Source organism: Leopardus geoffroyi, chromosome C1 (genome assembly GCF_018350155.1).
Source record: "Leopardus geoffroyi isolate Oge1 chromosome C1, O.geoffroyi_Oge1_pat1.0, whole genome shotgun sequence".
Lineage (NCBI taxonomy): Eukaryota > Metazoa > Chordata > Mammalia > Carnivora > Felidae > Leopardus > Leopardus geoffroyi.
Genome location: NC_059328.1, coordinates 158,876,440 through 158,896,899, shown reverse-complemented (window position 1 = coordinate 158,896,899; position 20,460 = coordinate 158,876,440). Strand labels below are relative to the sequence as shown.

Genomic DNA, 20,460 nt, shown 5'->3' with positions numbered 1-20,460 from the left:
CCTTACTTAGCACCAACTATTCTCACTTTTCATAGCGACGGTTCTTAAGAACTGTTCACATTGGCTCTAATTCCTAAACTTCCATTCATTTCACAATCCACCACAACTTGCTTTCTGCTTCTAGTCTATGAAAGCTGACCCCTCCCCTTCATTTGACACACTACCCATTCCTTCATTTAAACTGTCTTCCTTACATTTTTTTACATCACCACCCTGTGAGTGTTCAACTTAAGTGACACAGGTAACCTAAAAAGAGGGAAACGAATGTAAAACAAAGTAGGGCATGAGACTGGCCAAGGAGGCAAAGGTAAGTGGAAATTGTTACTTTTTGAGACGGGCCTCCTGAGACTGGAAGACAGAGCTAAACCAGGTGTTAACACCAAGCCACCGTGACTTTCCCCCTTGCTTTCACCTTTCTTCCCTCATCCTTTGGGGGCCTGCAGGTACTCAAGGAAAGGTAGAGGGTTTTGGCCCTGTGAGAGGCGGCGGAGTCCGGTTTCGTAGCTTCGAGAAGGGACGGCTCTACCGGCGTCCACCGGTGGGTGATGCTCCCGGGTCGCCAGCGGAACCCGTCCGCGGGGCCGCGGTTGCAGCTCGGAGCGGAGCCGCGGGGCAGCGGACACGGCCGCGCGTGCGTGGCAGCGCTTCCGGCCCCGGTCCAGGCGCGAGCAGTCTCCCGGAGCGCCCTGACGCGGCGCGAGGAGCGTTGTGTTGACTCCGGGCTGCAGCCGCTGCGGGTCTCCGAGGGGCCCGAGATCGGCTCGGTATAACCTGCGGGCGGATCGGAGGCTGGCCCCAGGCTCCGCCTGCCGTTGGCGCTGAAAGGAAAGCTTGAACAGCCTGGGCTGGGTGTGCGCTTTGCTCCCTGCTTCCCCAGTCCGGCCCCGGCCAGCGGCAATGAAAAAAGGCGTGGGGGTGGGCGTGGGGGTGGGCGTGGGGCCGGGGGTAGATAGGGGGGAGATGCAGGTTAAATGGGTTTCTCTGCAGATCCAGTGCCGGTAAATCCTGCGACCCCACGCTTAAAAAAAAAAAAAAAATGAAGAAATTAAGGCTTAAGGAACTAGAAAGTCGCCTCCAACAAGTGGATGGATTCGAAAAGCCCAAGCTACTTCTAGAACAGTATCCTACCAGGCCGCACATTGCAGGTAGGGCGGCTGGTGACCAGGTCTTTGCTTCCCAGGGTTAGTCCCGTCTACTTACTCCATAATGAAAATAGAAGTTATTTGAATACAAAGAACGTCTAGAGGAATTCTGCTCTGAGATTGCATAGCACGTTAGAGAGGACTATTTTGACACTGCAACTAAAGACAGCCCCCCCCCGCCTTTATTGTTTTATTGTTTAGTTTTCTGCACACCCCTTAACACTGTCAGACATAATTTTAATGTTTGTTTCTGTCTTTATACCATAAACTCCTTGAGGGTAAAGAATTTCTCGGTCGTGTTTACACAATGAATGAATACTAGGGTTGGTAGCCAAAGGACTGAGTTTAACAAATCCAGAATAGGTGCTATAAGGATGAGGATGCGTTTCAATTTTTAATGACCTAGAATCATCAGTGTTAATGTAAGAGATTGACATTGGGAGTACAGGAGAAAACAGGAAAAAATATTCATATTTAGTAAATCTATTACCAGAGTCACTGAGGAGTCTTCGGAAAATTAATTTGGGAATCCCTGCCAGCTCCAACATAGTTCTGTTTCTAAGCAGTCAATGAAAATCAAGGAAAATACATGCATACCTGCACTTAACTCCAAAGTATTGTCAGAACTCCAAGCAAACTGGCACAAAACTGTGTCTGGGTTAAGACCTATTTTCTCAATTTAGATGACATTTTTTTTTTTTTTTTTTTTTGAGAGAGAGAGAGAGAGAGACAGAGTATGAGTGGGAGAGGAGCAGAGAGAGAGGGAGACAGAGAATCTGAAGCAGACTCCAGGCTCTGAGTTGTCAGCACAGAGCCTGACGTGGGGCTCAAATTCACAAACTGTGAGCTCATGACCTGAGTTGAAGTTGGACACTAAACCAACTGAGCCACCCAGGTGCTCCTAGATGACTTCTTTAATGTATTCTGGCTGTAGGGTTTCTTAGTGAAGTCTAATTTTTTTTTTTTAATCCATGTTTCATACCCATGGTGTACCATGCACGTGGATGTACTAATTCTTTGAGATACCAGCTCAAAGTCACTAACACCTGCAGCAGTAATTGGGACAGCAGTCAGACTGCAATATCCCTCTAATTGTGTTTTTCATAAAACCCCTGGATCCTAGGGCATCAGTGATGGCCAGTAATTCTTGCTGGGTTCAGATATCCACAGGGAGATATCAGTGGTGTTACTCACGCTTAACTTTTAGTATATATCCCACATCTTTGTGTATTTGAAAGATTGCTTTCTGATCTCAGCAGCTTCCGCTGTGCTCCTCAGTTCTCTTATTAGTTCTCATTAGTAGATATGCATATATATCTGTAGATCATGAGTATATGTGTCTAAAAGCTATATTGTGGATATAGGACTTCTCCTTTCCCATTCTATCTTGAACTTAGGGTACCTGTGTTCTAGTAACAAACTTGTTGCCAAAAAGTTCTGTGCCATTTTAATGTTAATGTTGTTCAATATTAGTGGCTCCCAGACTTACAGATTTCACAGATCAGAGAAATTTCAAAACAGTTTTGGAGACTGACGCAGGGTTGCCAAGTTGATATTTTGACAAAGACATTTTTTAAACCTATTTACATTTCAACATCAAATAAAGAACTAATGTATATGTGTGTATGGCAATATTTTGAACAGGCTGAGGAAAAAACATTTTAACCTTATTTTTCTATTTTATTTTGAGTTTTGTCATTCCTGGCATTGTCAGCAGAGTAGTTTTTGGAGCCACTGGTGTGCATTATTGTTCTTTGTTTTTAAAAATAATCTGGAACACCATTTGGGGAAGGAATAATGCAAAACAAGAAATTATGTTAGTCATTTACATGAATTGGATTTTGGTCATCAACTTGCTCTTATTTCCTAATATGTTTTTTATCTTTTAGCATGTATGCTCTATACAATCCATAATACATATGATGACATTGAAAATAAAGTGGTTGCAGATCTAGGATGTGGTTGTGGAGTTCTTAGCATCGGAACTGCAATGTTAGGAGCTGGGTAGGTGATCCTGTATGTAATGTTTGGGTATAGGATGGCCTTAATAAGAAACATAAGTAGAATTAACTGAATTATTTTTATGAGACTCTACAGTATGAGATGAGGGGAGCAAGAATCTGATACTGAGTACATTATGAATGAGCAGAACAACAACAAAAAAATTAAAACACAAAATGGTTAACAGCAGCTATCAGATGCCTCCCTTATACACACCTCAGTTTCCAACCCTTGCCAGGTTGGGAAATCATGCTGTTGAAAGGCAATACTCACTCTTACTTTGCCAGTTGGGTTAAAAAAGTATATGGTTTTGTCATTGTTTTGACTTGGGAGCTATAAGTAGTCACTCTTTGTGTTTTGTATTATAGGCTGTGTGTTGGATTTGACATAGATGAAGATGCATTGGAAATATTTAATAGGAATGTGGAGGAGTTTGAGTTAACAAATGTTGACATGGTTCAGTGTGATGTGTGCTCATTATCTAAAAGAATGTCCAAGTCATTTGATACAGTAATTATGAATCCTCCCTTTGGGACCAAAAATAATAAAGGTTAGTAACAAGAATCATGTGTACTGCTGTATTTGTAGAAAAGCAAGTTTTAAAAGTCATTTTCTTATTGGGCTAAGTGATTTTATCACTATTCATTAAATAAACCATCTCTTACCTATATAATTAGTACAATTTCAATTAAAAAACTTTTTTTAAATGTGTATTTATTTTTGAAAAAAGATCTTTTTTTTTCAACGTTTATTTATTTTGGGGACAGAGAGAGACAGAGCATGAACGGGGGAGGGGCAGAGAGAGAGGGAGACACAGAATCGGAAACAGGCTCCAGGCTCTGAGCCATCAGCCCAGAGTCCGATGCGGGGCTCGAACTCACGGACCGCGAGATCGTGACCTGGCTGAAGTCGGACGCTTAACCGACTGCGCCACCCAGGCGCCCCAATGTGTATTTATTTTTGAAGAAGAGAGAGAGTGTGAGTTGGGGGAAGGGCAGAGAGAGAGAGAGACACACAATCTGAAGCAGGCTCCAGGCTCTGAGTTGTCAGCAGAGTCCAACGCGGGGCTCGAACTCATAAACTGCAAGATCATGACCTGAGCCGAAGTCAGATGCTCAACTGACCAAGCCACCCAGGCGCCCCATACAATTTGAATTTTTTAATGCATGGCTAGGGAATCTTTGTTTTCATCTATTTGTACTAAGTGAATAGTCTTTTTATTCATTTACTATTTATACTGTGCTTTCAAGAATGACTTACCTAACCCTTATGAATGATTATAATAATCCTGTAAAGGCTGTTATACTTTTTTTTTAATTTTTTAATGTTGATTTATTTTTGAGAGAGAGTCAGAGCGCAAGCGGGGGAGGAGCAGAGAGCAGGAGATACAGAATCCGAAGCAGGCTCCAGGCTCTGAGCTCTCAGCACAGAGCCCAATGTGGGGCTCAAACTCATGAACCATGAGATCATGACGTAGCCAAAGTCGGACACTTAACCAACTGAGCCACCCAGGCACCCCAAGGCTGTTATGCTTCTAAAAACCTCTTTTTGATGCCTTCACACATGAGGGTTTCAACATGTATCCATTAGTAACAGTGACGGACTCTGGCTATTTGTTTTGTGTATGCTTTGGGCAAGGAGGGTAGGAAGTTGGTAAGAAGATATGAAAAGTTTTCCCTCCAGCCCCCATCTGATTCTGATTACTATTGTTCCTGTTCTCTTCTTCCTTGAAAGCTGTTAATTTGGAATATTAAAAGTTTTACTTTAGCCTTATTTAACCAAGATAGTATAATTCTGGTTTTATTCTATCAACTTTAAAAGATATTTAGATATTTTACTTATTTGTATCCTGTCTTTTTGAAGGAACAATTTGAAGTGTCTATTTTGGAATTTGGGAAAAAAAAAAGTTTTTAATACCTGGTAGTCATTTAATCTTTTATTTTGATAACAGATATATAATGTAAATAGGAGCTTTTTCTATCTTAACAGGGACAGATATGGCATTTCTGAAGACTGCTTTGGAAATGGCAAGAACAGCAGTGTACTCTCTACACAAATCCTCCACTAGAGATGTAAGTTCAAATCATCATGATATTGTCAATTTAAAATTCATGACTGTTTTTAAGGATTTGTTGTGAATACTAATTACCAAGGTATCTATTTCTCCTGACCTTTATAAACATCTGGCACTTAGAAACTGAATTTTCCCTTTAAGTAGCTAGCATTTGTGATTAGCTTTCTCCCAGCCTTACATAACTTCTTTTGCCACAGATTTGCTCAGGCAGGAACTGTTACCAGGAAAGAGACTAAGAAGTGTGGTATAACTACAATTATAATGTCCTAGTTAGCTAAGTCCTGGTACTCCCATTGTCCCTTTGTGTGCATGAGGGAGGCAGTAAGACCTGATTTTTAAGAACACTGAGGCTGGAGCTAAACTGATTTGAATTCAGAACCTACCTCTTCCATTCTTCTTCTTGCCAGCATGTAACATATGGGAGTATGTAAGATGTATTCTAGAACACTGGGTATATTATCTATCAATATAACATAGTGATCAAGGACACAGACTGTAGAGCCAGACTGCCTAGGTTCATATCCAGACTATGGTTTCCCTGTGTTATCCTGGTCAAAGTACTTGAATTTAGCTTTCTTGGTCAAAGTACTTGAATTCAGCTTTACCACCTATACTACTGTACTCACCGCTACACTTACAGTATTGAAATGGCTTGGTTTCTTATTTTCAAAATACTACCCATCCAGTTGAAAAAATTTTAAGGGTCTAATGAAATATAAAAGCTTGAAAACTCAATATGAAATATTAGCAGTAAAGCAAGTTTCAAAAACTTATTTTAAAAATCAGCTCACATTAACATGTTATCTTCAGCATATTCAAAAGAAAGCTACAGAATGGAAAATCAAGATAGATATTATTGCAGGTAAGACAATTTTTTAAGTTTTTCACAAAACAAATCTAAATCCTAATTATTTAAGGACAATATATATCAGCCCAACCAGATTTTGTATATAGATGCTGAGAAAAGATATCATAGAACATGTTTTCACTTTAGCAAAATTCAGTTTAGGTGATGGGTAATGGAAATGAAGTAATAGGTAATGGGTTGGAAATGAAGCAAAGGCAGGGTAGAGTGTTTGGCTAAAACTGTCTCAATTTATGCCTTTTACTGAAAATTTATAATAGCACCCAACTATTTGGTCACACCGGGCTCAGAACAATATATAGCATCGTAGTGACTTAAGAGCTTGGGCTTGGAGTGGGTCAGACCTGTGTGAAATCCATTCATGGAAAATACCACCAGATTATGCCTCATTACTTTTTTTTTTAATTAAAATGTTAATGTTTGTTTACTTTTGAGAGAGAGCACGCACATGCACAAGCAGAGGAGGGGAAGAGAGAGAGAGGGAGACACAGAATCCGAAGTAGGATCCAGGCTGAGCTGTCAGCACAGAGCCCTACTGGGCGTGTAAACTGTGAAATCACGAGCTGATGTCAGGTGCTTAACCAAACGAGCCACCGAGGCTCCCCGATTACTTTTCTATTTCAATTTTCTAATTGTCCCTGAAGTCAAAGAACATGAAGCTTTTTTCTTTTACTGGGGGATAGGATGTAATCATCCACACTGTAAATGTTTGATACATTTTTATTAATAAATTGGGTAATATTCACAAACATCAAAATGGGCAGAACCTGTAACTAGGAGCTAACTGTAAATCCAAGTAATTCGGAAGGCCTGAAATAAGAATACAATAGGGGAAATATCTTTATTTGATAATAAACTGTCCAGGATTAGCACTGTGGGATTAACCATGTAACTAGATCAGGTATTATTAATAATAATTAGTAATGTAATTATAGTCTTCCTATTTACCCAATACTGACATTCTATACCTAGTTTAAGGTATTAGAATATGCAACCTGGAGCACCTTAAAACAATTCCACATATACCAAACCACTGCCTTGCTACTCCAAATGTTGTCCTCAGACCACACTATTGACATCACTTGGGAGAGGAGTCTTGCATAATTCTAGGGTCCACCCAGACTTACTGAAATACACATTTCAAAAAGATTTGATTTGAAGATGACTGACTGCACATTAAAATTTGAGAGCTGTAGCCTATAGAGTTAGAATTTATGTTGGGAAACGTGAAGAATAGGCTGTCTCATTGCCATCCCTCTAAAAGTGTTAAGTTTGGAGAACCTACGTTATTAGATTATGAAAAATGGATTTTCATTTGAGAGCTTAGTAGGAAAATAACTTACTACCAATACTAAAATCCAGGGAAGAAATTAAAAAATAAGCATGATTATGATCGCCAGCTACAGATTATTAGGAAATTAAAAATAGAAAGGTACTATCTCTTTTGTTCAACCGTTTTGGTTTTTAATGTTTATTCATTTTTGAGAAAGAGTGCTAACGGGGAGGGGTGGAGAAAGAGGAAGACAGAATCTGAAGCAGGCTCCAGGCTCTGAGCTGTCAGCGCATAGCCCAAGATGGGGCTCAGACCCACAAACCATAGATCATGACCTGAGCTACAGTTGGACGCTTAACCGACTGAGCCACCCAAGCACCCCAACTGTTACCCTTTCACACTCTTCCCCATAACCTCAAATTATGGTATAAATGACCAAAATAACAAAAATGCCAACCTCAGTTAGCCATAGCTAATCTCAGGGAAATAGCAAGTCCAATGTTCTCCTTACCAGGGTTAATTTAAGTACTTCCTTAATTTTTTGAATGTATGTATGTATGTATGTCAGGGGTGGTAAATGTTTAGAAATGTAATTTTTATTCTTAGATGACTTTTGTTTTATAGAGTTGCGATATGACCTGCCAGCATCATACAAATTTCATAAAAAGAAATCAGTAAGTCTCTTGATTCTGGCTTATCTACATTCAGTACTTAAGAACTTTTCAGTGAGTGTTTCCAGTGTTAACAAGTTGCCCGAGTACATACAGAAAGCCAGCAGGAGATAGAATAATTATCTATGGGAAAACAGCCAATATTCTGGTTTAAGTAAATTCTTTCTCATATGCTTTAGACACAAAAATAAAAAAAAGCTAGGTTTTTGCTTTTTTATATAGTACATATTTTATTAGTTTGTACTAATACATTCTCATATTACAAAGGCAATTTACTGGAAAGATCTTTTGATATTTAAATCATTTGAAATAACACAAACAGAACTATACATTAAAAAAAAAAAATCCTCATTTGTATAACAAAAAAGACAAGTTAAACAACAAAAAACTTTCCTTTCTTACAGGTGGATATTGAAGTGGACCTAATTCGGTTTTCTTTTTAAAAGCGTCTAAAGACAAAAGCAGCTTAAAACCTAATTAAGATGAATAAAAAATTTTTTTTTACTAAACTACTGGTCTCCAGCACCATTTTCTGTTTTCTGTTGTTTTAATGCAGGTTCCTCTTCTTTGTCTGTTTCTTCTCTTGCTCTTTTTGCTGGTCCTACACAATAACAGAATTTTTGTTATGTTCACTATATAGGCATTACTCTATTTTAATACTGAGCATAATTATCAAAAATAGTTCTGTTTAAAAACAACTTCCCAACACCAATGAGAAGGCTTTTCCTTTAGTACAGATCTTCTGCTCTCTAAACTTATCTTCCAAACCTCTTTGTTTTCTACTTGTAAAACAGGATAACTTGTGTAAAATCACTGTCCAAGAATGTCACTATACAGAAGTTGAAAAACCCACATTGCTGTCCTTTCCCACAAATAATTTCTCATGAAAGTACCAAAGGACTTAGAAAAACTTACCGGATGCACCATTTTGATCGTGTTCATCATCACTATCAAATTTTGTTTTCTTGCCCTGAAACTGTACTTTTCCTTTAGCCGACCCAGTCTGGGCAGCTTTATTTCCCTTTCCCTTTCCTTTAAATCTGCGACCTATAGAAACATAATGAGAAATCCATTAAGAAATATTTTAAATCTCTTGTCAGTGTCTCTGAACAAGCAAATGAGTTAAAATAACCAATGGTCAAAGACAAATCGGAACTAATGACCTTTTGACTTCCATTTGTTTAGAGATTCTTGTTGATCTTCTATGATTTTTTTCAATGCTTCTTTTTCCACATCTCCTTCTAGTACTTCCCACGTCACTTCTTTGTTCCTTAATTGTAGGTTACCATTATTTGCATCTTTGGCTTTATCCAGTGCTTCCTTAGCTTTTTCTTTAAAAAGAATTATCCCCTATACCAAAGACAGACAATGAAAGCCACACCCTTAAGGTTTTTTTTAGATCCGTAGTTAATTCCTTTGCTCAAGTTATTTTTCCTACCTTGCAAATCTTCTATGCCATTACCAGTTTCAATGAATTTTACTAAACTTCAGGAAGGAAGTTACCACAAAACTCATAGTCACTAACATCAACAGTTATTCGTAGTATAATTCAGAAAATATCAGACATCACATCCAGTGATGGCAGTAACAAATTGAAAGTAAATGAGTAAGTAAAAACTATTTCATAAACACATTAATTAAAAAATTATTTTATTTCTACTAATGTTGTCTTCTAAAAGATAAGTTTAGGGGCACCTGGGTGGCAAAGTCAGTTAAGCGTCTGACTTCAGCTCAGGTCAGGATCTCACGGTTCGTGGTTTCGAGCCCCACGTCAGGCTCTGTGCTGACAGCTCACAGCCTGGAGCCTGCTTCAGATTCTGTGTCTCCCTCTCTCTGACCCTCCCCCACTCATGCTCTGTCCCCCACCCTCCAAAGAAGTAAACATTTAAAAACTAAATAAAAAATAAAAGTTTCTATGGATTTTTAAACTGATTGCTAAAAAGCACATGAATGTTTCCAAACCTCTTTTGCTCCTCTGACAAAGTCTATCCATTTTATTTCACCATGACTTGAGAAAAGGATGTGCAAATCCTCTCTACAGGTCTGATCATCTAACTCCCCTGAAAACTTCAGCAAGCAGCCAATCTTCTCTTCTAGAGATTTCTATAAAAACATACAAAGCAACAAAGAAGTTTCTTAAAAGCAACCACAAACGGCTTAAACCACTCTATACCTAATACATGGAAAAGGCTATAAATTAAAATGTTATTTTGACGTAGTTTAACAGTACGTTTTCCTATGTCATCCCTTGTTCCACAACAGCTTGATTTTAACTTAATTTCTTCAACAAGTAATATTTACTTAGGTATATATGTTAATAAATAAATCTAGTTATTAAGTTACTTCTCTGGATAAATCATGATTTTAAGCAATATTACTGGGCTATGACTTTCGTACAACTATAGACATGCCTCAAAAAGTCCTCACTTTTTAGTCTCATAAATTTGAATTAATGATTTCTTTGGATACCAATAATACATACTTACCATTTCAGCATGTTCTGCTAACTTTTGTTTTTCTTCTTGCTCTCTACAAAAGAAATGTTAGTTAGAACGTTTCCTTTTACTGCACGAAAAAATTAAATCCTGATAAAGTTAACCTCAATCAAAATCACACAATGCTTAGTAATCAAAGCCAGTCCGTAAGTTTTCTGATTGTTCAAGGCTGGAATGCAACACAATGTGGCCCCCAGATTATCAAGGCAGCTTAAGATCTCAATGTTTCACTAGCAAAAGAAAAATCTACTGCTACTCATTTCAGAACTCATCATCAAGCGCCACTTCCCAGAACCATTAACTCTATCCCTGTTAAACCTTTAAGGAATTAAAATGACTGGCTCAACGTACTTACTGTTTAGCTCGTAATTTAGCTTCTACTTTATTTTGCTTTCTTTCTTCATTTTTTTTTGCAAAGTAATCTTCCCTAAAGAACACAAAATATAGGGACTGACTTCATGAGAACAAAGATAAGATGCAAATTATTTTGAGTGATTTAAGCACAGGAAGGAATGTTACATTTTTCTATCAACATTATTACCTAAAAATTCAAAAGATGTCAAGGAAGTTACTTATTTTAATAGCTTTACTAAAAACCAATTCATATTCCATAAAACTTACAACTTTTAAAAGTCTACAATTTTTTTTTTTTTTTTTTTTTTTTGTATATTCAGAATTGCACAACCATCACTACCATCTAATCTCAGAACAAAAAGAAACCCAACACCATAATAATCTCACACTGGTTTTCTCATTCATGTGTAGGAAAAAAAAGTAAACTAGAAGTTATGTAAATTCTTTAATGTTTCATAGAATTTTCTACAGTGTTACTTTCACAAAAGGAGAAAATTCTACAATCTCTGAAACCCACGAATAAGATCTATTATGAAAATTACATTAAAAAATACTTTTGAGGGTTAACACTGATTGCACGATTCATCAGTTTTCTCTAAGTCCATCAGATTTAGCACATGGCGTTTAAAAGACTGCGTAATGAGAAAGTAGGGGACAATGGCCTAACTTTACCACAAAACGCTCTGGTTTGTCCCAATTTTTGACACATACACACACACTAAAGAATGTGGTCCAGAGCACCTGGGTGGCTCAGAAGGTTAAACCTCTGACTCCTGATTTCAGCTCAAATCATGATCTCAGACTGAGCTCCGTTATTAGGCTCATCCTGAGTAAGGAGCCTACTTCAGATTCTCCCTCTCCCTGTGTCCCTCGTCCTCCCCTGTGTGGGCACTCTCTCTCAAAAACAAAAACGTGATTCAAATCCATATTAAATAGTCCTTTGTACTAACAAATATAGACATGTATAGACTATGAGAACTAAGAACAGACTGGAAATTGTACAGGGATTGATTCTCTAACCACACCAAAAGCCCAAATTTTACTATCTAACTTGATTATACGTTTTAGATGCAAAATAAGTACTAAAACTTAATCTTTATTAACTGCTAACAGTGAAAAGGTACTAAAAAACACTTAAGGTCTCAAAGGACTAGTAGTTTCCACTGAGCAAATGTCAAGTATTTATCAAGGAATGCCCACAGATACTAAAAATATTGTCCTTACTGGAGATGCTATTCCAAATTCTATATGCCAATGTGTCAACTCCATATAACTAAGCAGCCAAAAGAAATATCAGCATAAAGACTTACTTGAAAAGTATTAGCAAGTCTGTGTCTTTATACTTCTGGCCAGGGGTGTCAACAAACTTCTTAGCAGATTCAATACTCTCAAACACAACAAATATTGATCCCTATGAAAAGGGGAAGAAAACCCTTTTTAAAAAGGTATGTCCCATATATTTTTCAACTAGATAAAGTCTGTTAATATCATACAACTGTACCTTAAATGCTTTGTGCAATGTTCTTCTCATCTGAATATTTAGTACTTGACCTTTATCTTCTAACCATTCTTTTATGTCATCAAGGGTTGCATCAGTTGGGAAGCCTTTCTGTGAAGAGTAGAAAGAAATGGACAAATGACTTCTCAGGTAAACAATTTATCAGAAATTCTGACTCATTCTGTCTTGAAACCAAGCCAAGGATACACATATCCATCTCCCTCTGTCCCTTAAATGTTTAACAACAGCTCTAGTTAAGAGCCACTGTACTCCAGTGCAATAAAAGTGACTAATTTAGAATTTGCTTCAAAATAATCTACTTGGGACAGAGATAAAACAAGATTAATTGTGTGTTGGGGCGCCTGGGTGGCGCAGTCGGTTAAGCATCCGACTTCAGCCAGGTCACGATCTCGCGGTCCGTGAGTTCGAGCCCTGCGTCGGGCTCTGGGCTGATGGCTCAGAGCCTGGAGCCTGTTTCTGATTCTGTGTCTCCCTCTCTCTGACCCTCCCCCGTTCATGCTCTGTCTCTCTCTGTCCCAAAAATAAATAAACGTTGAAAAAAAAAAAAAAAAAAGATTAATTGTGTGTTAATAACTGAAGTTGGATAATGGTACATTATACAGTCAGTCTACCTTTGTAGGTCTGACATTTTCCAGGAAAAAAAAATCTACTTAAAAAAATTAAGATGCTAAAGAAAATTACTATCAAGATTGGCTATTGATAAATAAGATGTTGATAGGCACTGGGTGCTTACAACATGCCCAAGATTTTGTACAATGGTATATAAGGGTTTTCTTCACTTAATTCTCATAATAGTTCTATAAAGTAAAAAATATTCTCCTCGTTTATGAAGATAAGGCTTAGACAGGTTAGGAACATTGCTCAGGAACACACAGTAAATGGTAAAGCTATGATTCCTGAGTCCTTATCCTTATCCACTCTACCAAATGTTTTTTCTAAATAAGATATATTTAAGATATAATTAAGTGCGTTGTTAAAGGCCTACTTACAATATACACAGATCTGTTTTTTACATCATTCTTATATTCATCAGTCACTTCAGGGAGGGGTTTGCTTGGAGATCTTCTGATTTTAGTTTTATCTTCACTTATTTCCATGAGTTCAGCCTTTGATTTGCTCAATGCTTCTACTATCACATTAAAGTCTGTTGTTAGACGGTTTAACCTGAAGAATACATATAAAAGGATCATAAAACTTCATAGTAGCACTTGTTAACAGAAAACTCTAAAGATGATTTTAAAAAGGTTTTTACCTATTGAATTTTATCATTATCTCCAAAGGTACCCAGCCTTCATCCAGTTTAATCTGTTCCTTTAAAAATTTGTCCCGTGGCAAATTGAAGTCACCAAAATAATACTGCAAGATAATTACATTATATTTCAGAGCACTGTATAATATTGACTCCAATTCTGAAGCTGTTTTTTTTTAATTACCATTACATCACCGTGTTCTATTCTTTAAAAATACATGTCATAACTTAAGAAGCAATAAACATTTTCTCCCAAATATACTATAATGAAACATTTACAATACAAATTAAAAAGATAAAACCAAAAATTTATTACTGAAACAATGTAATTAGCAGATATGTGAATAGACTATCAAGTCTTTAAAAACATAGTTAAGGATTTAGTATATGAGAAGCCTCTTGTTTCAAATCAGTGTGTGAAGAACAGATTGTTAAATAAAAAGAACTGGAATAAACTGATTAATCTCTCTAATTTTTAAAAGTTAAAAAAAATAGGCAAGTGTTTATTTAAGCATAAAAACACTACTTCTCAGTATAAAAGCAAAAAAGACAAGAAAACTATACATGGAAAGACCCAGGTATGACTACTTGGAATGCCAAAAGTAACTAAAATGTAAAAGACAAAGAAGTTTGTTAATAATTCTTATAAATCAAGGGTGAAGAAAAAACTCTGAAAAGCCTAATAGAAAAATGGGTAAAGGACATCAAAAAATTACTAAGAATGTAATATAAACATATAAAAGTTCAACCTCATTATTAATCAAAGAAATGGAATTTAAAGCAATTAAATAACACTTTTCACCTAACAAACTGGCCAAAATTCTAAAAACAGGAATACCTAGTACTGTCCTGAACACAGACAAATGGTCATGCAGGTGGAGATGTAAACTGGCAATAAGTATCAAAGGTTTAAAAATATGTGTATAACGCTTGAGCTGGAACATCTCCTTATCAGTGAACATATTTACCAAGATTTATATATAAAGATATTCATCACAGAACTCTTACAGCTAAAAAAATAGAAATACCCTACGTCAAACAGGGGACTGGGTAAATAACTGAGGACACAAAACTTTACTCCCCCAAAATGCATCCATGTGTGATGGGGAAAGGGAAGGAAATAAGAATTATGTTAGTGTGAGCACTGACCACAAAGTATGAAGGGGTATTCATTAGGTTTTTAACTTTGATTACTGCAAGAGAACAGAATTTGAGAGGTGGCAGATTGTGGAAGGGACATTATTAACTCTGTCTATACACATCTTTGTACTTTCTAAATGATAAACTGAAGTTTGTAATTTTTCTTCACAAAAATTATAATGAAATTAGTACAAAAACTTGTAGCACAGGATATTTTAAATGGCAGAGAAGTGCAACTTAAAAAGTTCTGAGAATTGCAAAAACCACCAAATAATATGATCTGAAGTTCCTCGGTAAGAACAGAAAACATTAAGAGATAATTTCCCACAGAGCCATTATGGACACTGAAAAGCTTCAATTTAAATATAATACCTAAGTTCAAAAAAATGCTGACTGAAAATAGACACTCCCTCTCTCTCTGCCCCTCCCCTACTCTTGCTCTCTCCCTCTCAAAAATAAACATTAAAAAAAAAATAAGACACTCTGTTAAAAGTTGTAACAGCCCAGAACTTAGCTTAATTGGGCAGACAAATCTACTAGGACCTTCAAATAGATAAAGTGTTATTTAACAGAGAAGTTGCTTTACAAAGAATTTTTACTTTATCATGTGCCAGGAACTCTTCTGAATGTTTTACATTTTATTAACTAATGTAATCTTCACAACAACCTTAGGAGGAGGAGGGTACTATTATCCTCACTTTATAAACTGGGGAAGGAAAGCAAAAAAGTAACATTAGTCTATAATGTTACCTTTTGAAAGGTTTGCAGGTCTTGGATTTCATAAACTGATTTCACTAATACAAAACTCTACACTATTGTGAGTTCATCTAATTCCAAGTATCAAAGACAAACCAGATGTTTAATACTCTACACGAAATGTTTAATAGGTCAGCATAGTGAAATTAAATGTTCCTTCTGTATTTGTTTTGAGGCTCTACATTTCCTTTCAAAGAAAGAGCGCATTTTTGCAATTTAATATCACAAGAATCCTACCTCAATCTGATGACAGATTTTGGCCTCGAGAGCAGCCATTTTTTCATTATCACCATTTTCAGCCATTGTGGCTATCTGCAAATTTTCCCAAATTGGCATAAAGAGATTATTATTTTTTTTACATACCACTCAAGACTAGAAGAATGTTTTAAAGTTATCAATTATTTTCTAAAAAATCAACAATTTTTAATTTCACAGTTTCAATTTCTCTACTCAATTCTCAAATTTCAACAAAAGAATGTTGGAATAAATGATGGAACATTGAAAAGGATAGATAATCTGCAACCCTTTCAGTAAATCACGTTTCCATCTCTATAACAAAGCAAGTAGTTATCTTCACTTAGCTGATCAAGAAAGCACTGGGCAAAAACTCCATTCAACTCCTTACCAACCATGTCCAGCTTTAAGCAGATCACCATCTGTCAGTATATTTCGATCCATCTCAGTTCTATTTGTTTGGCGTGGGTTGCACGTCTTTTAAAATTACTCACAGCTGACTTACCAAAAACTTATCAGCGAAGATTAAGTATCATAATGATACTTGAAAAAACCAAATATTACCATCAGGGTTAGATTAAAATCTGTATGTTAAGGAACACGTGATAATTTAAGAATCTGGGGGCACTAAAATAATGTTAAGCTGGGGGTATGCCCCCGAATTCACCAATATATTGGTTAGCCTTACAACCAGTTTCCTGTTTCACTTCCCTGACATTGGCATTGAAGGAAAAAGTGAGGTTGTGAGGCTGGTTTGCTAGGGAGCACAAACCAAGTTTTCTGACTTCAAATGACTTGCCTCCAGTGCCCTATTAAACCACCCAGTCATCCACATTTACAAAAATATATTTGTAAGAACTCATAAGGATAGATGCCACTAGTTGACTCTAGTGAACTATCTTTGGTACACTTCTTCAAGTTACCGCTTTTCACACTGTAACTGCTATGCAGTAATCTGGATGCACACTGGAAGCTCCTAGAATAGGTACTTGTATGGTGCCATTCCACTACAAAATTTGCTCGATCTTATGCATTGTTTGCCGACCACAACCTACATTCCTAAATTATTACCATGATCTAGGGTCCCTTACAAAGCAAAGGATGAAACAGATAAGAACTGTTCCGTCGTTACAAGACTTCTTTGGCCTACCCAATTTTGAAACTTCCGTTTCACAAGATAATGTACAACTAGAAGTGAAATATTACCTACACTTTCTCACTTCGCACAGAATCCCTGACGTGAGTGAACGAGGGACACTAAAGACCCTAGAGAGGTGACTCTAGAGGAACACCTGCGGCCCCCATTCCCCGACCTCCAGTTGGTCCCACGGGATCCAAGGGCGCCTCCGGCGATTCACCACAGCCAACCACCTCAGAAACTGAAAACACTGCCCTAAACGTCCACCTTCGGCGACACCGAAACACGGAGAAGGTAGGAAGTCGAAGACGCAGTGGGAATGCCGGCAGCCTCCGTCCAAAGAACCCGCCTGAGTCCAGTCCCAAAGCAACCACTGGCCCGCTCCGACCCCAGCACGTGCGGGAAACCCCGGTTCCTGCATTCCTCTCGGGCCAGCTCTGCACCTCGCCGCGGCCCGCGCCCCTCCGCGGCCAGCCCTGCGCGCCGCCTCGGGCTGCGGCCCACGCGGCGCTCGCCCGGAACATGCGGACCAAAGGAGTGGACGCACCCGGCGTGAGGCAGGAAGGAAAGGGAATGCGCCGCAGCCACGCAAAGCATATCCTTTTGTACTTCTCTTTTGCCACCCTGAGTTGCTCACCTTTAAGGTCCCGGTCCCACAGAGCCACGCCACAAAAACACTAACAGCGACAACAACGTCTCCACTTCCCAGCGCCGCCGGCTGGCCTACCGCGCGTAAGGAAGATGGGGGCCTTCCCGGCAGCCCTCGCGGCCCAAGTGGGCGGAGCTTCGGGCGGCTGGAGCCAGCGCCGCGTAAGGAGTATGCGCGCCGGCCGTGGGCTCCCACGGCCCGCGAAGTCCCGCCCCCTCGCCAAGGAGATTGGTTTGAAGTGTCCTGCAGGGTGGTGGAGAGTGTTAGGGTAAATATATATTATTTCTAGACCGCGTTTGTATCTCCGGTACTTACTTCGGCTCTTCATGCGTATGAAGTTTTGGCTTTTTTTCAGATTATACTTCTCAAAAAATTTGTTTTACTTGATCCGTATATATATCTAAACTTTATCGCGTTGTGATAGTTCTCAAAAAAATGGCAAGTGAAATTTTTTAAAAATCAGGGATTCAGGAATCTTAGGGTTGAGAAAGCAACAGAGTAGAGCGTTTAGGAGCTGGGAATCTGGAGTCCGATTGCCTGCGCTCAAGTAATGGCTCTCCTTGTTTACAGACTTTTTCGTTGAGCGATTTACTCAGCTTCTCTGTCCCTCACGTATCAAGTGGGGCCAATGATAAATATTACCTACTTCATACAGTTGTGAGCATTAAACGTGATACAACATGTTCCTTACTGGGAACTGCTTTGCATATAGTAGGAGGAGCAGGTGACGTTAATTTAAAACAAAAAACGTAATTTTAGAAGACCAAGATGCCATCTAATGCAGAAATCGATTACCTCTGCTAGAACTCTTTTCTATTAGTATACTTTTTGCACGATAATATAGTCACTAACGGAGTTTTTTTTCTTGTGAAGTAATCTTTATTTTCCCCTCAGTTTTCTTGAAAATTTGAGATCCCTAAGTGATCTCAGGGCTTTTTGGCAGTCCCAAAATAGATCAAATATATTTATTTTGGGGGAAAAAATGCAGTTACAGATTCAATCCAGACATTGCATCAAGACGATGAGAAAAAAATTAGGTATACTCAGGTAATTTTAATTCAAATTAATCAGGTTCTCTTTTATTCACTCATCAAGCTCAGTACTTATCTAGTCTCTACTGTCTGCCAGACTTAATTAAAAAGTTAATTTTCTTTTTTGATCAAGTCAGTGAGAATTTAGGTATTTAACAAAACACATCAAATATGTGTCAAAGTACTCTCACTCATCCATTCAGCAAACCGTTTTATTACATACCTACTAATGTCCTGGTATGGAGCTTAGCACTGGGAATAAAAAGACCAGACTCTGCCTAGAAACAGTGGCACCTAAACAAATGTAACTGCTCCTTTATGCCCTATAGTGTCTGGGTAGAACTGCAGGTACAGTCTACTTCAAGAAACCACGTTTACTGCGGGACATTTATTTAGTGTTCCTATTGGGTCCCTAGTCCTTTAGTCTCTCTCTCCCCTCCCCTCCCGCTTCCGTCTCTGTTCTTCCCTTTCTCTCCCTACCCCGTCCCTCCCCTTCCCTCTCTCTTCCAGAGGCCAAGCTTCCTGGCTACACAGCTGCAAGCTTCATTTTTTCAGAAAAAGCACCATGAAGACTTTCTTGCTAATATCCACCTCTTTCATACCTTAACTTTATAGGATAATATACTAAAGGACCATCTCTTGGTACCTACATTGACATAGATGAAATTCATACACATAATGCTGAGTTAAAGAAAAAAAAAAACTTTTAGAAGAAATCTAAAATGCCACTTACAGTGGCATTCAAAACATACAATGGAATTTAGCCTTAAAAAGGAAGGGTATTCTGTCGTATGCTATAGCATGGATGAACCCGAGGACATTGTGCTAAGTGAAATAAGCCATTCATAAAAACACAAATATTATAGGATTCCACTTAAATGAGGTACTTAGAGTAGTCAAAGTCATAAAGACAGGTAGCTTAATAGTGGTTGCCAGGGAATGGAGGAGAGGAGAATGGAGAGTTACTGTTTAATGGGTACGGAGTTTCAGTTTTACATGATGAAAGAATTATGGAGATAGATGGTGGTGATGGTTTCGCAATATGAATGTGTTTAATGCCATTGAACTGTACACTTCAAAGTGGTTAAGATAGTGTTAAACAACAAAAATTTGTTGCCTATACAAGGCTGATGTTACAGACTGTATCAGAGTCCCAGCAGGAAAAAGTGATATACTCAACTTGGGTAATTTCAAGAGTTTAATAAACCACTTTCTACAAAATTGTAGGCAGGGCATAAATAAACTCTGAGGGATAAGGCAGTATCCTAGGACTAGTAACAATGAAGGTTCTTTTACCATCCCAAGGGCTGACTGAATAAAACAAGGAAGTGGTGACAAAGAGGACTGTTTGGAGAGGGCCCTCACAAGAGGCATCCAACTCATGCCAACACTGCAGGGAAGGAGCCAGGGGAATAAAGGTCAGAGTATGTTGCTCCTTTGCTCCAATCTGTTACCAGTACTCTCCTTCAACTGGACCCAACCAGAATGCATCGCCTCCCCCGTGGAGACTGGATCTGGAGGAGCAAACAGAAGATCCAGCACACAAAACACAGGAACACACTTTGTCCAAGGGAAGGAAGAGGATATTTATACTGATTTCTCAAGATCAGAGGTGGATTTACAGTGAAGCTAATGAAGTTTAAGCTTCAGAGCCCCTCAGTTACATAGGCTCTTTCCAAAGCCTGGGAGGAATCCTAGTAACATGTTCATGAGATAGTGTTTTTGTTAAATTTGCAGAAGTAAAATATTTTAATCAAGATCATTAAAACTGGTGTTCTTTCAGGGCGCCTGGGTGGCTCAGTCGGTCGAGCGTCCGACCTCAGCTCAGGTCAGGATCTCAGGGTTCATGAGTTTGAGCCCTGCATTGGG

At 38.3% G+C, this 20,460-nt stretch overlaps 2 protein-coding genes across 7 annotated transcripts; one reads left to right on the top strand and one right to left on the bottom strand.

Annotated features, from left to right (window-relative positions):
* Positions 1–647: 647 nt before the first annotated feature.
* METTL5 (methyltransferase 5, N6-adenosine) lies at positions 648–8,535 on the top strand. Of its 6 annotated transcripts, none has more exons than XM_045480136.1 (8): positions 648–764; positions 988–1,145; positions 3,032–3,146; positions 3,512–3,693; positions 5,133–5,215; positions 6,028–6,079; positions 7,980–8,029; positions 8,431–8,535. In XM_045480136.1, exons 2-8 carry the CDS (start codon positions 1,037–1,039, stop codon positions 8,467–8,469), a joined length of 630 nt encoding a protein of 209 aa, XP_045336092.1. In that variant the 5' UTR covers positions 648–764; positions 988–1,036; the 3' UTR covers positions 8,470–8,535. The 6 variants fall into 6 exon arrangements, with proteins under 6 accessions (XP_045336092.1, XP_045336097.1, XP_045336098.1 ...); XM_045480139.1 differs by having other exon boundaries at positions 682–825; XM_045480137.1 differs by having other exon boundaries at positions 725–849.
* SSB (small RNA binding exonuclease protection factor La) lies at positions 8,230–17,685 on the bottom strand. Its single transcript, XM_045480135.1, has 12 exons — positions 17,549–17,685; positions 15,777–15,851; positions 13,647–13,750; positions 13,384–13,558; positions 12,377–12,484; positions 12,186–12,286; positions 10,877–10,948; positions 10,513–10,555; positions 9,989–10,129; positions 9,190–9,376; positions 8,942–9,073; positions 8,230–8,627 (listed from the first exon to the last, which is right to left on the bottom strand). Exons 2-12 carry the CDS (start codon positions 15,840–15,842, stop codon positions 8,536–8,538), a joined length of 1,221 nt encoding a protein of 406 aa, XP_045336091.1. The 5' UTR covers positions 15,843–15,851; positions 17,549–17,685; the 3' UTR covers positions 8,230–8,535.
* Between the last annotated feature and the right edge of the window lie 2,775 nt (positions 17,686–20,460).

Coding starts and splice junctions, on each gene's coding strand:
- METTL5 (XM_045480136.1), top strand. CDS start 1,037: ATGAAGAAATTAAGGCTTAAGGAACTAGAAAGTCGCCTCCAACAAGTG. Junction 1,146..3,031: donor TACCAGGCCGCACATTGCAG/GTAGGGCGGCTG, acceptor TTTATCTTTTAG/CATGTATGCTCTATACAATC. Junction 5,216..6,027: donor ACAAATCCTCCACTAGAGAT/GTAAGTTCAAAT, acceptor TGTTATCTTCAG/CATATTCAAAAGAAAGCTAC.
- SSB (XM_045480135.1), bottom strand. CDS start 15,842: ATGGCTGAAAATGGTGATAATGAAAAAATGGCTGCTCTCGAGGCCAAA. Junction 9,074..9,189: donor AAACAAATGGAAGTCAAAAG/GTCATTAGTTCC, acceptor ATGTTTCTATAG/GTCGCAGATTTAAAGGAAAG. Junction 8,628..8,941: donor CGATCAAAATGGTGCATCCG/GTAAGTTTTTCT, acceptor GTTATTGTGTAG/GACCAGCAAAAAGAGCAAGA.